The following is a 14934-nucleotide window of genomic DNA, read 5'->3' on the forward strand; positions in this document are numbered from 1 at the left end:
TTGCTGGTACCAGCCCACAAGGTAGTGTTCATCCCTCAACCATCACTCTACAGGAAGAAACCAACCACTGCAATGGTCATAGAACTCCTGAAGATAGCAAGTGCGTGAAGAGCTGAGTCAGACAGCACCAAAGGATGCCATCATTAGTTGAAAGAAGGTTCAGACCTTCAGTCTAATGTCTTACTGTCTGTATTTTTGAAATGTAACCCATTGTTCACGCGCTGTGTTATATCAAGAAAAGTGTCTGCCAAAGTAGGTTCACCTACACGTCAAGTCCGGATCTATGCTGCCATCTAGCGGAGGTAAGGAGAACATCCAAATCTTCGCTCGAGGAACTTGAGTTAGGCAGGACGCGTATTTTCAAGTACAACCGCGACAAAAAAAAAAAAAAAAAAAAAATATATATATATATATATATATATATATATATATATACTTGTTTTTTCTGTCCCAGTCCCAGACCTGACATGGTAAAATAATAATAATAAAGCGTGTGCACGCTTCAGAAAATCGTAGGAACGAAATAATAATAAATGATGCCCGGGAAATGCGTAAAATCTCTGTAAAATGATCTGTGATTGATTCATTCCATTTGCTCCAAAACCCTTTCTGCTGCATGTAGTTTAAGAAAAACATTGTGGCTTGTTATTACTATTATTATTATCATTATGGACGATAAATCATATTCCTCCAATGCACTGATTATATTGATGAGTCAAGAAAACAAAAAAAAATCTAAACAATTCTGTCAGCGACTTCTGTTGTCGCCACAGGCACCATGCTGCCAAACCTGCACAAGAAGGTTAGGTGTGAAAAAACAGGGATGTGTCATTAGACATGAAGGATAACAACGCAGATAGATAAATAACAGAAAGAACAGCAAGGTTTTGTACAAACTTTCATTTACTATTTAGTACATAATGGGACAACCTCAAATGCTGATGCAGGGGGCTGGAGGTGGTGCTCGGTGGGTACTCACCATGTTATCACCACACAACTTCACAATCATGATTTATACTGCAAGTATCAGTCATTTCTCATTCATCACCACTATTTAAAAATAGCTCTTGCCACCATCAACTGATTATAAATATTGTTATCAATCAGTACCAGCAGAAGGTCTGCTGAAAACATTTATTTCACTTATTACTCATTTAAATCTGACAACAGTTTTCCACCAGCGTTGATCACGTTCTGAGTACTTACCTATACCTATGAACTGAAACGCCACATTGACTGAGGAGTGGAGGAGTATGAGACACTTGAGCCAGTGGACAAACATTTTTAAGGTGAGAATTTATTACCATCTGCGGTTTACAATACAATTGTGTGAGACAGGAGCGTATCAGACGGATTCCTTGCCAGACTTGGCCCACACTCAGTTGTTATACAACTTGCTATGCCAGCGGCGTCGGCCTCTCCCCAAATCTGGCCCAAACCTGTCGGCTGTTTGGGAAGTATGGCTCTGCCACTCTTTTTGCTCGGTAAACAATGATTGTCTTTAGGCTCTTGTGCAATACTGCAAGTGTGAAATACATCCATCAACAGTACTGGCTTTAGTGTCCCGAAACCTTAGCAATAGTGTTGGGCTAAATTAGCAACAAGCAGTCATGATGGGTCGATGGGGCTTCATGAAGCGTTGATGGGGTTTACTGAGGCACAAGATGGCACTGACTACTGTAAAATCTTTGGACCTGAACAAGTAAATCAATAAAACCTCACGTCATGTCTACATGCAGCCTGTGAAAATTAAAACACTGTTCAATCTGCATTTCATGACACCTCATCTACCCATCATTACACACAACACTGAAAAATGTAACAGGAGATTTACGCTCGAATAAAGACGGCATGGTATGGTTAGTTGTGGCCTTTTACATGGGCAGCATGTACATATGATCAGACTAAAACGTTTGCAGAGCTGTTTGATTCCTTCGGCATGGAATTTGCTTAGATGAACCCGTAGAACCAAAGCATGGAGATGCGTCTGTCTTCTGAACCAGTTGCAGGTCTCGGAAGGAAAAGTGCCTCCCCTTAGGTCTGTTTGTAGGCTTTGGCATCAGGACCGTTAGCGTTGCAACTGCGCCTGAACTGAATTCCCCCTGCAGGATACCTGTTGTGAGAAGCACTGCTGTTACAGGCGGCTTCCAACGCTTCCATGAGCAACTCAGGATGAGGAGGTCTGACTTACTCCACGTGCTCCTCGGAGACAGACTGAGCTTTGAGCGCAGACTTGGAGATTCCCATGCCCTGTGGAAACCGGTCTGGATATCTCACAGCCAGTTTAATTCCTTTCAGCATGGAGCCCTGAGGATCATCACACCATCGAGTCAGGAGACTATGCAACACGGTGAAAACGGCCTCAACTCCTGAAACTCACATGAAATCTTCTGATTGCCTCGTCACAGTCCTCTGGTTTAGTGAAGTTCACAAAGGCACAACGGCGAGTACTGAGCATCTTCACGCTGTGCACTTTCCCAACGCTGCAGAGGACAGACAGTCAGTTACCATCACCACTGGTTCTTTCTGGACGAGGGAGACCCTTACCTTTCAAACAGGTTAGTAATGGTGAACTCAGTCATTGGAGACATCACGTTTCCCACCCACACCGGAAACAGTTCCTTACTGAAACAGAGAGATGCGATAATAAAACACCACTTTGCATAGATCATTCCAAGAGTTTTATTCCATTGCAAAATGTGCACAGACTTTACATCCGTAGCACCTAAAACAAACATTTCAGCACATTATGAGCACCTGCAACCAGCAATGAACAATGAATACAACAAAATCCAGGAGACAAGAATTGTGTGTGCTCAAGGCGTAACCATATATATATATATATATATATATATATATATATATATATATATATATATATATATACTGTATATACTCCCTACCAGGAACTGAACTAGCGCCTCTTGCGTTCACCACTACGACACTGAACCAACCAACTCAATGCCCTTCACAGCACATTTTTTCACCATAGTCATATGGAGGTCAAACTATTTTAGTGATTCCCTTCTTCGTGTGTTTAGTTAAGTCTAGTTTCTGGCTTGTTCTGGACAGAGCTGGGCGAGTGAGCAGTGGAAGCCAAGTGAATCAGGAAGTCTTCAAAACCATCCTGAACCCACAGGGAACGAAAATGTCAATCACTTCTGTTAGTGAAATTCTACCCAATTACTATCCATCCACAACAAGAAAATCCCAGCAAAACACGCTCCATATCGACCATTTCACAGACCACTGTTTAGGTGAGCTGGGATGAATGACTCTCATCGATGGCTTGGACAACAGCAGGGAGAAGGATAGTACTACACCCAGTGAAATTATCAAACGACATCTCCGGCTCCTCCAGGAGTTCCGAGATGTTCCCAGGATGAGCAGAACATCTCACATGGGAGGTGTTCTGGAGATACAGCTTGTGAAACTGGGCAGCACAGCGTCATAACCATCAACAGCTGTTGTCATCAACACGGTGCTTTTCGATTGACTTACGGCGGTGCTGGATTGCTCTCACTGCTACTGGTCTTTACCGAAGGAGGAATTGGACTTGGCTGACTTTTGGCTGGTTTAGAGCGGGCACTTTGTGCTGACGCCTCCTGAGCGTGAGGTGGGGGCAGAGCAGGGTTGGCAGAGAGAACTGGAGAGGTCCCGGTGGCGTTGATCACTTGAGGACGAGGGAGGATTCCGCTACTTACTTCTACAAAACACATTGATATCTTTTACAAAACAAATCAACAAACAAGTGAATAAACTATAGAGGGGCGGAAACGTACTTGGGTGTTGCTTTAGTTGGGACAAGGCCTCCAAAGCTTTATCAAACATCCCATGAATAATTAAGGCATTGGTACTTTGCTCTCTGGTATAGCCATATTCCTAGAGGAAAAAGCACCACCAAATGACACTCAGCATCTTGTTCCTCAACAACACACATTTGCACATGTGTCCAGCATTGACTACACACCATAAGTTGTATTATCTGCACATGCATCAGCTCCTGAGCCGCTTCAGTGCACTTCATGTCAAGCTTCAGAACCTCGCGGAAGGCCTGGGACGCCTCTGCATACCTCTGAAGAGAGACATTTGTTAAAGCCATTTTTTACAAAGCGTTTCATTATTTGAGAGAAAAAAAACTCAAAGTGAGAATTTGCACAAGATCGTGGTTCAAAGTACAGATCACTGCGTATCAGTGTTCATGCAACATCTGTCTAAACAAGAGAGGCGGAACAACAGGTCAACGGAACAAGTCCACAACACAAGTACTGTCAACCCCACTTTGTCAGACATGTACCTCTATGCAGACTCATGCAAACACTCAAATATTAGGTTGGTGAATATTTCAGTTCATGTGAACATGAAGATGTTTCAAGGTCTCACTAAAGATACAAAGATGCAACACACAAGCTCTTCTTTCATTCCCATTTTTCAGGGTTCCTACAGCTTAAGGCCAGTTACATTCAAGACCTTTAATACCATTTCAAGTTGAATCTGTAAATGACATTTAATACATAAATAAATGTTACCAAATATTTGAAATCTGAAGCTAACTTACAAAAAACTTTTTTCACATTTTTAAGAAAAGACGCAGCAAATTCAAAATTTGTGGCCAAAGCCGAATTAAATATAAAATTCTGGACTGACCACCAAATAATACTGAATATCCAATGTGTTGTTTTTTTTTTACTATTTTCTTAAAATGCAACAGACAAGAACATATTTATACGCATGTTTGTCAGAAAGTGTTAGAAAGTAAAAAAAAAACATTTCCAATTATATAATCGGCTGATAATGTTAACAGAAGACTCTAGATGGTTTGGTTGAAGTTCTTTTCTCGCACTTGCATACAGAGGATCATATACTAGATATTTGACACCATGGTCAACAAAAAAGGATCAAATAAAGAAGAAACGTGTGAATAATGTGTCATAATTTCAAAGTCATTTCCACTTGTGTTGATCCACTCCTGTTCGGTCACCAGCCGACACGGCAGCGAGTCTGCGCTGTCACCGCAGCAACTGTGTTGCCACATTTGATGTCGCTTCTTCTCGGTCTCACAGAGCTCTTATCAACTCCGATGCATATTTTGAATATAAAAAAAACACACTCTTAAGTCAAGTCGTCCTATTCAAAGCAAATATTCGGCCACAGAATGTTCGATGTTTGCCTTTTTTGAAGACTTATAACAATTTGATTTAAGACTTTTTCATTTTTACGGCCTTGATTTTGGATTCAGGAACTCAATTACAGTTACGGCTCTTGAGATACAAAGTACATTGGAGAATGTTGAACACCACAGCACGGAGGCATGGAAAACAAAATAATTAGAAGGTGATTCATGTCCCTCACTTTAAGATACTCTGCACCTATTTAAAAACCACAATAAATCTTACAATGAGTGTCGAAGTCAGGCATAAGATCGAACAGTATCTGTCAGCTGTATGTAAAGGTCAACATTCTTGGCCCAGAGGATGAGTGATTTAGAGTCTGACTCATTCTTTCACTCTGATTTTCCATGACCGAAACATTTTAAAATCAAGAGAGACATCAGTGTTTGAGGGTGTGTCACGCGTGTTGTTACCTTGAGACCTGCCAGAGCTCTGCCCTTCCTAAACAGACCTTTAACCCAGCGTGGAGAGATGCTCAGACACAGTTCGGCATCAGCCAGGGCCCTTTCGTAGTCTTGTAGCTTTTCATAGCAGAAGGAACGGTTTCCAAACAGCCTGCAGTCGACAGAAGCAGTCAGACACTCTGCATCAATAGCCGAGAGACTATGGGAAGAGCAGACAACTCTTACTTAAATTCTGTTGGATTATACTTAACGGCGTCAGTAAAAAACTTCACTGCCATCTTAAAGTCGCCAATATTTGCATATTGATTTCCAATTACTAGAAGAAAGCATAGGAAATGGTTAACACTTCAGTGAATGATTTTGGGCAAAATAATGTTCAAAACAAACTCACATGCCAGCTCATTGCTTCTTTTAACGTTTTCTTCCAAAGTGGTGTTGATGTGAGCTTCTGAGTCCTGTTGAGAAAATGCCGCTTCAATGAATGATGTTTATGGTTCAATCAAGGCTTCGAAAACTGACCTCTTTAGTATCGTCCTTTGGTTTATCAGGAAGGTTCTGACATTTGCTTTGGCTTTTTTTTTCTCTTTGGTCAGGTTTGGTCAGCTTCTGATCCAGTTTACGCTTCACAATTTCAGCAGCTTTACTTACAAAAGTACTTGAAAAATCCAGCTCCTGACAGAGAAAAAATATCAATTATCTAATTACAAATGGATACACACACGTGTGGATGTATGTACCTACATCAAATAAAAATAATTTTATTTCTGTTCAGCTAGGTATTATTTCACTTCTGATTTTAATTAAATAGGACACACTAAAATGTCTGAAACCCTGACCATTTTGTAAGACAGGAAGTGTAAATAAAATGGCGGAAGAAAAATAAAAATGCAGTCCAAAATTAAAGTTGAAGCGTTTCCCCCGCTTCAAGCATGTAAAAGCTCGTCTGACCTCATCAATGACATACGTGAAGAAAGACAAAAGCTTCTGCTTGTTTCTTCTGTGGAAAACTGAGATTTTTTGGTGACAGAAATGTGTTTATCTGCCGAAAGGAGTGTAAAGCCTATAAACCGAGATAAACATCTTTGTTTACAAACATCTCACAACTCTTGAAGAAAACCTGAAGCAAAGCATGCAGCAGTGAACCTGGGGGAGTGTAGGGCCTATCAAGAGCAAAATGATCTGCACCCCGCCGAGGTTGTGAAGAAATAGTTGCAGGACAATGATATTAATGTTATGAAATATTCAAGCCAGAGTCGTCATTTAAACCCCGTCGAGAACTCATGGCTGGAGCTCAATGAACGGGTGACAGCACGGAAACCCTCCAAACTCAAAGACCTGGAAACATTTGCATGGGAGGAATGGTCCGGAACTCTGACGATTCTCGCAAGAAGCTTGCGAGCAATTATACAAATCCTTGGGAGGCTGCGATAAAAAAAGGGGTTTACAATTGATTATTGAGACAGGGTGTGAATCATTTTGGACTGTGATTTTGTTTTTTTACTCCAAAATTGATGGGTTATGAATAACTTTTGGTCTTTATAAGAATACCAAGTTTGCTCAAATGCTTAAAAAGCATCAGCATTTGGGGGACAATTTCATATATCCAAGTCGGTTAATCTTTCAGTAATTTTTTAAGTTATTTTTGTGAGGACCTCTGCATTAGCTAAACAAAAAAATAAATAAATAAAAACATCATTTTTAGGAAAACCCATAAATGACCAGTTACCTCAGTGTCGCCAGGGTTATCCCCTTCGTTGCTGGAGTCACTTTGACCGACATTTGTATCCTTTGCTGGTGTAGCGCCATGAGCACCCCTGTCCGTTTCATCTGTAGAAAGGTCACTCTGCTCTTCACATGCATCCTTTGTGGCATTTTCTTTGGCTACTGGCTCTTGTAAACCATCCTCACCCTTCCAACGCAAAGAAAAGACTGTAGAGCTGAGTGAAAGAATTTTCGGGAAATGAAATATGCATGTCTAAATTAAGACTTTATTACCTGTTTTGCAAACATCAGTTTTTCCTTCTCTGCTTTGTCACGCTGTTTTCTTTCCTTCTGCCTCTGTTGAGTGAGGAAAAAATGAGAACAGAAATAGAAATCACAGGTGAGGGAAATAAAAAATAGTAATTTACCTTTTTCTTAATACGCTTCTTCTCTGCTTTGTCTTTGTTTTGCTTTTCTTCTTGCAATAATCTGCCTTTTCTCTCAGCATCCTAGATAGGGATGATACACTTACATTTGAAACCCTTGAGTAGACATGGTGCAACGCACTGTGTATGCAAACTCACACTTTCTTTTAACTCTGTTATGCTACGAAGTGGAGAAGTGTAAAAAGATCCGAACGGTCTGGTGGTGCATTCAGTGCTGGCAAGCCCGTCACAGTCATAATAATCCTCACAACTTTCAAACCATTCATCAGACTCATAGTTGTCATCTTCAGGTGGGATATAATTCATTCCTGCAGAGGATAAATAAGAAATTTAACATTATTAGGTCCAACCGTACACAAAACATACCTCACTAGGTATTGTAGCAAACGCAACTGTATGTTGAAGCACACACTCAGCGTAGCTCTTTGGAGCCAAATATAAAATACATTATCAGGGCAATATAACAATACACAAGTTTGTCCATGCAGGTACAAGTGGTGAGTCCAACTTTTATACCACAGAGGGAGTTATATTATCGCAAATGATATGGAGTTTGGAATGTGTTTACATATCATTCTCCCCAAAACAGGAACACAAGGGACATGGGCCTTTGTGATCACACAAATCCCTGCTTTGATAAAGGAAATGAATCATTTATGACCCACTCATCAATGCGATCTTTAAAGCCACAAAAACAATAAATGCAGTGTTGTCCTCAGACTTCAGGTTGAAATGATTATTTTGCATCAAAATTACAAATAAGAGTAACAAGAATAAGAATGCTATACCTAGAACTCTGGTTAGCTGGGTAATGCGCGGCCGGGAATCAAAGAATGTCACAACAGATTGCTGGCAAAAGAGAGAATGTGGTTAGTGAACAGTATCAACAACCACCTCCCCAGACAACACACGCAGAGTTGAGAGCGTGATGACCTGGTCGTTTGGGGACTTACATGTCTAAGTGTTTTGTTTCACTTTCTTTACACGGGAAAAGGAAACTGCTTCAGTCAAAGAAAAGGAAGGGAAAAAAAGGACGTTCATTCGATCCAACGCGGAAAGAATTATAAACCATTATAAACCAGGAACTCGAGTCAATGTTGATATTCGACTGAAGGAGAAATATTCCGTCAGATGACAACGATGAAAAAGTTTAAATTCTTGAAAAGTGAGTTGACTGCACATTCTTCTTTTTCATGTTTTGTTTTGGTTGATTGTTTCTGAGACTACTCACCCTGCCGCCGTTACGTAGACCTGCAACAAAGAAAATACAAGACGGACTGTAACTTGTAAGGAAATGGAAGTGAGCTCTTGGGTGGAAGAGACTACAGTCAAGAATGTTTCTTACCCTGTGCAGCTCTTACTATTGTCATTCTTGGCATGTAACCGCCGCCAGCGAACATTACTGTAATGTGTGTAAAACAAACGGTACAAATAAATCAGTAAAGACGACAGACCTATCTCTGCCGCGAGCGCGAATCGTTCACTCATTTACTTCCGTTGCGAAACGGATACCACGGCGTTTCGTATCTACTCTGCGCATGCGCTCTGAGACATCGTTTTTACATATTTTGTAGGATTATGTTCCACAATTATATAACTTGCTGTATATTTCCCGGTATGTATTAGTGGACAGGAAGTTGAGTTTTTTTAAATAAAAAATATATTTAATTGGGGCAGTTGTCAGAAAAATGATTATGTTCTAACAACAGAAAACTACTAAAAAATGAAAGCAATGGATGTCAGATCAAGGCCCCTAACGGAAATGTACGTGGTGTATGACCACATATGGTGTACATTTCACCCAGATAGTACAACTTCTGTCACTTTACATTATTACTTTACGGATGCTCAGAAGTAGGTACTTTAGCCAATCAAAGGAGATGCAACAGAGAACCTCAGTTCACACAGAACTATCTTACAGTTGAATGTGAAGCAGCTGGTGTGAGGATCAGCGCCTCCAAGTCCATGATAAAGAAGGAGGGATGTCGAACAACACTGTCATTCAAAGCTTTGAAGAGCGACTGAAAGAATGATATTCTGAAAATGAGTTGTCTGTAGGACACATGGAGAGAAGGCAGCTATGGACGAGAGGCTGAACTCGCTGACCCTCTGCATCCTGAGAGAGTCGTAAAGGAGGCTTGCAAAATTCACATGATCAACCAGAAAAGCGGGATACGTAGTAGACACCAGCAAGAGGGTAGAACAAGTGACTATGGCAGTGAATTGGGTAAAAAAAAGCAAGCAAAAATCCTGTCAGTGATCATAATCAACTTTAATGCAGTCGTTTGTCAATTACTATTTGGAACAATAACTATTTCCTATAATTGTGCAAAAATGCGTAAAACTCACCTTATTCCTGAGATTGATTTCCAAAAGCATAAGACTGTAATCTGAAATCAAGTTTCACAAAGTGATGCAGTCTAGCAGAGCTCAAAGAATATTTGTAATGTTGCAGATGAGATTCTTGGTTCAATAACTACACGACTGCCATTCACATCAGTGGTTGTCCATAAAAATAAAATGTTTTAAATGAATAAGAAAAAGCAAAAATGATGTTCATCTTCATATAAATATAAAAAAAAGATGTATAGCTCAATTTTAAATCACAGCAACTGTTAGGTAACTCCACAAAAAGGTACACGTTATGCATTTCCAGCTGACATCAATGGAGGATTACATCAGCTTCTGTGAACCACAGCAGTCACAGATGAATTTTTCATCAACAGCCAAATATCGATGAGTGCCGGGTTCATACAACTGATGAACTCCATGGTCAAAAGAGATGACCAGACCACCAAATATTCGACAGATCAGAAGGAAAAAACACTCATCTGAACTATACTGAAGTAGCAATCGTGCAAAGCTCCCATACAACAGATCTGATTTTTAAAATGAGATTAATTTGAATTACATGGGACCTTTCACATTCTTAATGCAAGCAATCTCAATGTCAGTAGCATTAGCACCTTTAAAACGATTACAGGAGCATTTTAAGAAGTGCTGGTTTTCAGTTCAGGGCCCCACATTAAACTGGCTTTCTTAATTGCTTGAGGCTTTAAAAGATTTTGTCTTTTTGTTCAGACATCTACGTTGTCATCAATCTACTGTCCTGCCATGACGAACAGAAAAAGCAACAAGTCTGCGGTAAACACAGCCAAGAAGGACGACTGCCCCAACCATCATCCCACAGATCAAGCTGAAGGCCCAGCGTGGTCCAAGGAGGGTGTAGACTTGGGAAACATATACTGGTCCTAAAGTCCTTGCACCGCTGCCTGATGCCGTCAGCCATCCCATGTACACACCCTGTGGACAACGACAATGGAAGTCATCAATGCCAAAACACGCGTCGATGGAACTTAACAGGATCACTGCAAATATTAATGACACCATGTGGGATGCAGAAATAAGAGTTTTATTATGAACTATTATTAATAATAATTATTAACAATTATTATTGTTGGATTGAACTCATTTACCTTTTAACCTATGGATTACAGAGCTGTCTAAGCAAGCTCAAATTCAGGTAAAGGTCCGAGGTCATTCACCAAAATGGCATCGCCGACCAGATGTCTGAATCTAAGAAATCTTAAAAGATATTTTGCAACCCCTAAAATTGTTTTAGAATTACTCTATGAAGGTCTGATTGACTGGTTCCTTAGATGCCGTTTACGTGGAGACAGAAACCGCCATATCTGAAACTGTTTTGTATTGGATACACTGCTTGTTTAGAAGGTGAAAGCACTGTCGCCAGGGATCATCCGTATGCAGGAAATGGTCTATCAAGCAATTTCACATCAAGCTTCTCCAAAACATGTTACCTTCAAACCTAAGGCTTAAAAGTGACTCAAATGTTCTCAAAGTCTCTGTATTTTGTGTATATTTGAGCGCCTAAGGCAAGTGTTTCTTTTAATATGTATTGCTCTGGCATGATCCACTTGCAGTCCACTGCTATTACAATGATCAGTGCAGCTTGTCAAGCAGACGGGTTTATATCCCAGGCATGTGGCTGACTCGTGTTCACAGTTCCCTTCATTTCTTGGAGCCGTGTTTAAAGTGAGTAGACCAAGCCAGTGGAGCATTGAACAGAAAGTTACTGCTACCAGGCTCGAACTATTGTTTGGATTACCTGTATTCATCAACATACAAACTGGGGCGAAACATACCTGAGGTTTGGGTCCAAGTATTTTTGAGTAGAGGGTGTAGGACATGACGTTGCATGCTGGGTATCCCACTCCAATCAGGATATCGGAGGAGATATACTGTGCCAGATGGATAGCAGGGGTATACTGACACCAGATCTGCTCAAACGGGCAGCCAGTTGGCTCCACTGAAGAGTTGGAGGGCAGGTTTGCTCCCTGTGTTTTACTGATCAGAGAGTTGTTTGTCACGTCTACCGGATGAGCAAAAGGAAATGGTGTCAGATTTTCAAGCGTTTTTCTGCTGAACATAAAAATTGGACTAAAACATGATAACATCAAGCATATTAATATAGCATGGTGCCAAAATAATGTTTCCAACAATACACATTGACTGTTAGTTAAGCTGCCCTGGTTTCACCCCAACAGCAGTTTCAGTGAGAAAAAGGGAACAAGTAAATAATAAAATTCTCCAAAGTCTCCAAACATCATTTATATGAGTGCCAAATGTGTGTGCCACAGTTTTCACATCTATTGTTAGACAGCATGACAGCTGTAAAACTTCGAGACATCAGGATGACAAATAAAATTGGAACCATGCAAAGCAGAGTTAATGTCTGGAGTCGGATGGGCTATAGGGTGTGGGGAAAGGACACGTGTACCTGCCCACTGGATTTTAGGATAACGGTTTCCCCATGGAAGCAGGATGAAGAAGCCACAGAAAATAATGGCCAAGCCAGCAAGCAACACTGGACGATCTCCAAACCTACAACAAAAGCGTATCGTTAAATTATAATCCCCACATATGCTAATGGATCTGATGGGGTTAAATGAATCAGTTATTTCAAAAGCAGAGTGACAAATTTATGTTCAAGGTATTAGTGTCCAGACCTTTGAGATGCCACTTTGACAACCAGGAACACCAGGATAGATTCAAACCCGATGCAGCAGATGATGATGCCATTGTAGAACACTGCATCCTTCCTAGTCCAGGCAAACATGTCCATGGATAGCGGAGTAGCAATACTACATGTTGAAAAATATATATGCATGAGTGAAATATTAGGATGTATCGCATGTTTGTACTTTTCACATCCAACAAAATACAGACGTTTCAAAAACAGCGAAGATGAACATGACTGCAAAAAACAGGACGTTGGATGTGAGAACTGCTACTTGATCAATGGCTTCTTCTGGCTCATCACGAACATCGATTTGGTCTAAAAGAAGAGGCGAAAGAAATGCATGGTTAGAGCAAAAAAACATTATTTGAACAAAAATATCCATCTCAATGCAAGCATCTTCACCAGAAACACTGTACCTTCTGGTGCGTAGTTAATGGCAGGGATGTGTCTTCCATCATCACCCACGCGATGCTCTCTGTTGGTCAAAATTGAAAACAGAATTCGAGCCATTAAAACATTCAAAATAGGATGTATGCTACCGAGATGTCACATTAGTACATGCAGATGGAAAATGGGAGACAAATTGAATTATAATGACAAGAAAAAATGTAATTGTTAGTATAAGTTTAACATTTAGAATGTAACATAACAGTAATGAAGAGTCTCACCTAAGTACCAGGAGAACCAGCAGGATGTTGATGAGGCCGAATAAAGCGGCCAGTAAAGCAGGAGCCGTGTACATGTTGATCTGTAGGTGTATTAATTCAACCATGAAACCACTTTCACCAATGAACGAGAGACCTGCCTGCAGGGCTGGCACAAAAACACAATACTTATGAGGCAGCTCCTTTTGGAATATTTACAGTATAGTTGCACTTACCTGGTCCCAAAATAAACCCAAGCGCTTGACAAGCACTCATATTGGCCATGGCATTCGTCCTCTCTTTTAGCGACGTTGCGCCAGACACGTATGACCTTACGACGGCTACATTCCCTGCCATCAGTAGACGATGATTACGATTAAAAATGCAGGAACGGGGACAAAAGATCAGAAGTACCTGCTCCAAAACCAACAAAGGCTCTGGCCATTAAGATGTGGATCCTGTTGTTGCTTCCAGGCAGGTATGCATAGGCGTAATAGATGTTGGCTGAGAGGTTAATGAATATGGAGCAGACCAATGGCTCCCTGCAGGGTCGATGGTTGGACCACAGTCCAAATAAAGGGGAGGCTATCATCTGACCAAGACTGTATGCTGCAACAACCCATCCCAGGAAGCTAGCATTTGCAGCGTCGTCAACCTACAACATCAGCACAACAATCACAATACAAAGTAATAATAATAAATGTTACAGTAATCTCACTTGCCTTCTTCAAATATGGCCAGAGGGACGTAATGACAATGGTGAAACCTGGGACGAGAATATAGGAGAACAATTTGAAGTAGCCAGTGCACGAATAAACAAGCGCACCTGTCATGCGCCTGTGCACTGTAAATACATCTACTGTAATTGCAAGCGATGTGATATCTCATGTCAGAATCAACGTACCTGTCAATCATCTAGCAGGCAAAAACATGACATCAACGCTCACTCACCCACACTGCTCAGGAACATAGTGAAGTACATGACTCTGATAGATCTCCATCGACAGCGATAGTCTTTATCCAGCGACCCACTGCTGTACACGGACACAAACGAAAGGCCATTTAAACAGTCACTTTTTGGACGACTAAGTAGATAGTTGTCGAACTCTCTTTACCTGCTTGCATCATCCCTGAGCAATGGAGTATTTTCGTCGGGATCAATTGACTCAGACATGACTGTTTAAAGCAGTATAAAGTTAAAAATAAATTTTTAAAAAAAGAGTAGTTCTATGTGTGGCTGTCACTCAGGTCATAGAACTAGCGACAATAGCGACCCGCAACTCGTAGCTAAGAAAACTAGCAAGTTTGGCTAACATCCGGAAGCATTTGGCACGTCGCAAAACAGCTCGCAGGTGGCGAACAACAATACACAGCGTTTTCGAACGGTCAAGGTAGTCCATGTCAGAAACTACATCTCTCAAAATCGTCATAACTCGGACTATGATACCAAACGCTATTCCGCTATGGATCAATTTCCGGTTTAGTGTTAAAAAAAATAAAACCGACAAAGAGAACATTTTTACATAA

General features: G+C 40.8%; 1 protein-coding gene across 5 annotated transcripts; it reads right to left on the bottom strand.

Annotated features, from left to right (window-relative positions):
* Positions 1–1281: 1281 nt before the first annotated feature.
* On the bottom strand, positions 1282–14894 carry mfsd8 (major facilitator superfamily domain containing 8). 5 transcript variants are annotated; one of them, XM_053860302.1, is made up of 16 exons: positions 8116–8462; positions 7861–8030; positions 7705–7785; positions 7571–7633; positions 7302–7484; positions 6095–6247; positions 5967–6030; positions 5801–5891; positions 5585–5726; positions 3971–4075; positions 3783–3882; positions 3502–3706; positions 2548–2625; positions 2381–2483; positions 2192–2307; positions 1282–2113 (listed from the first exon to the last, which is right to left on the bottom strand). In XM_053860302.1, the coding sequence occupies exons 2-16, from the start codon at positions 8026–8028 to the stop codon at positions 2035–2037; spliced, it is 1731 nt and encodes a 576-aa protein (XP_053716277.1). In that variant the 5' UTR covers positions 8029–8030; positions 8116–8462; the 3' UTR covers positions 1282–2034. The 5 variants fall into 5 exon arrangements, with proteins under 5 accessions (XP_053716277.1, XP_053716276.1, XP_053716280.1 ...); XM_053860301.1 differs by having other exon boundaries at positions 8089–8462; XM_053860305.1 differs by lacking the exons at positions 1282–2113; positions 2192–2307; positions 2381–2483; ... (10 more) ...; positions 7705–7785; positions 8116–8462 and adding exons at positions 8511–8571; positions 8954–8973; positions 9068–11025; ... (9 more) ...; positions 14359–14438; positions 14523–14894 and having other exon boundaries at positions 7965–8030.
* Positions 14895–14934: the final 40 nt, after the last annotated feature.

This window comes from Synchiropus splendidus, chromosome 3 (assembly GCF_027744825.2).
Source record: "Synchiropus splendidus isolate RoL2022-P1 chromosome 3, RoL_Sspl_1.0, whole genome shotgun sequence".
In the NCBI taxonomy this organism is placed as follows: domain Eukaryota; kingdom Metazoa; phylum Chordata; class Actinopteri; order Syngnathiformes; family Callionymidae; genus Synchiropus; species Synchiropus splendidus.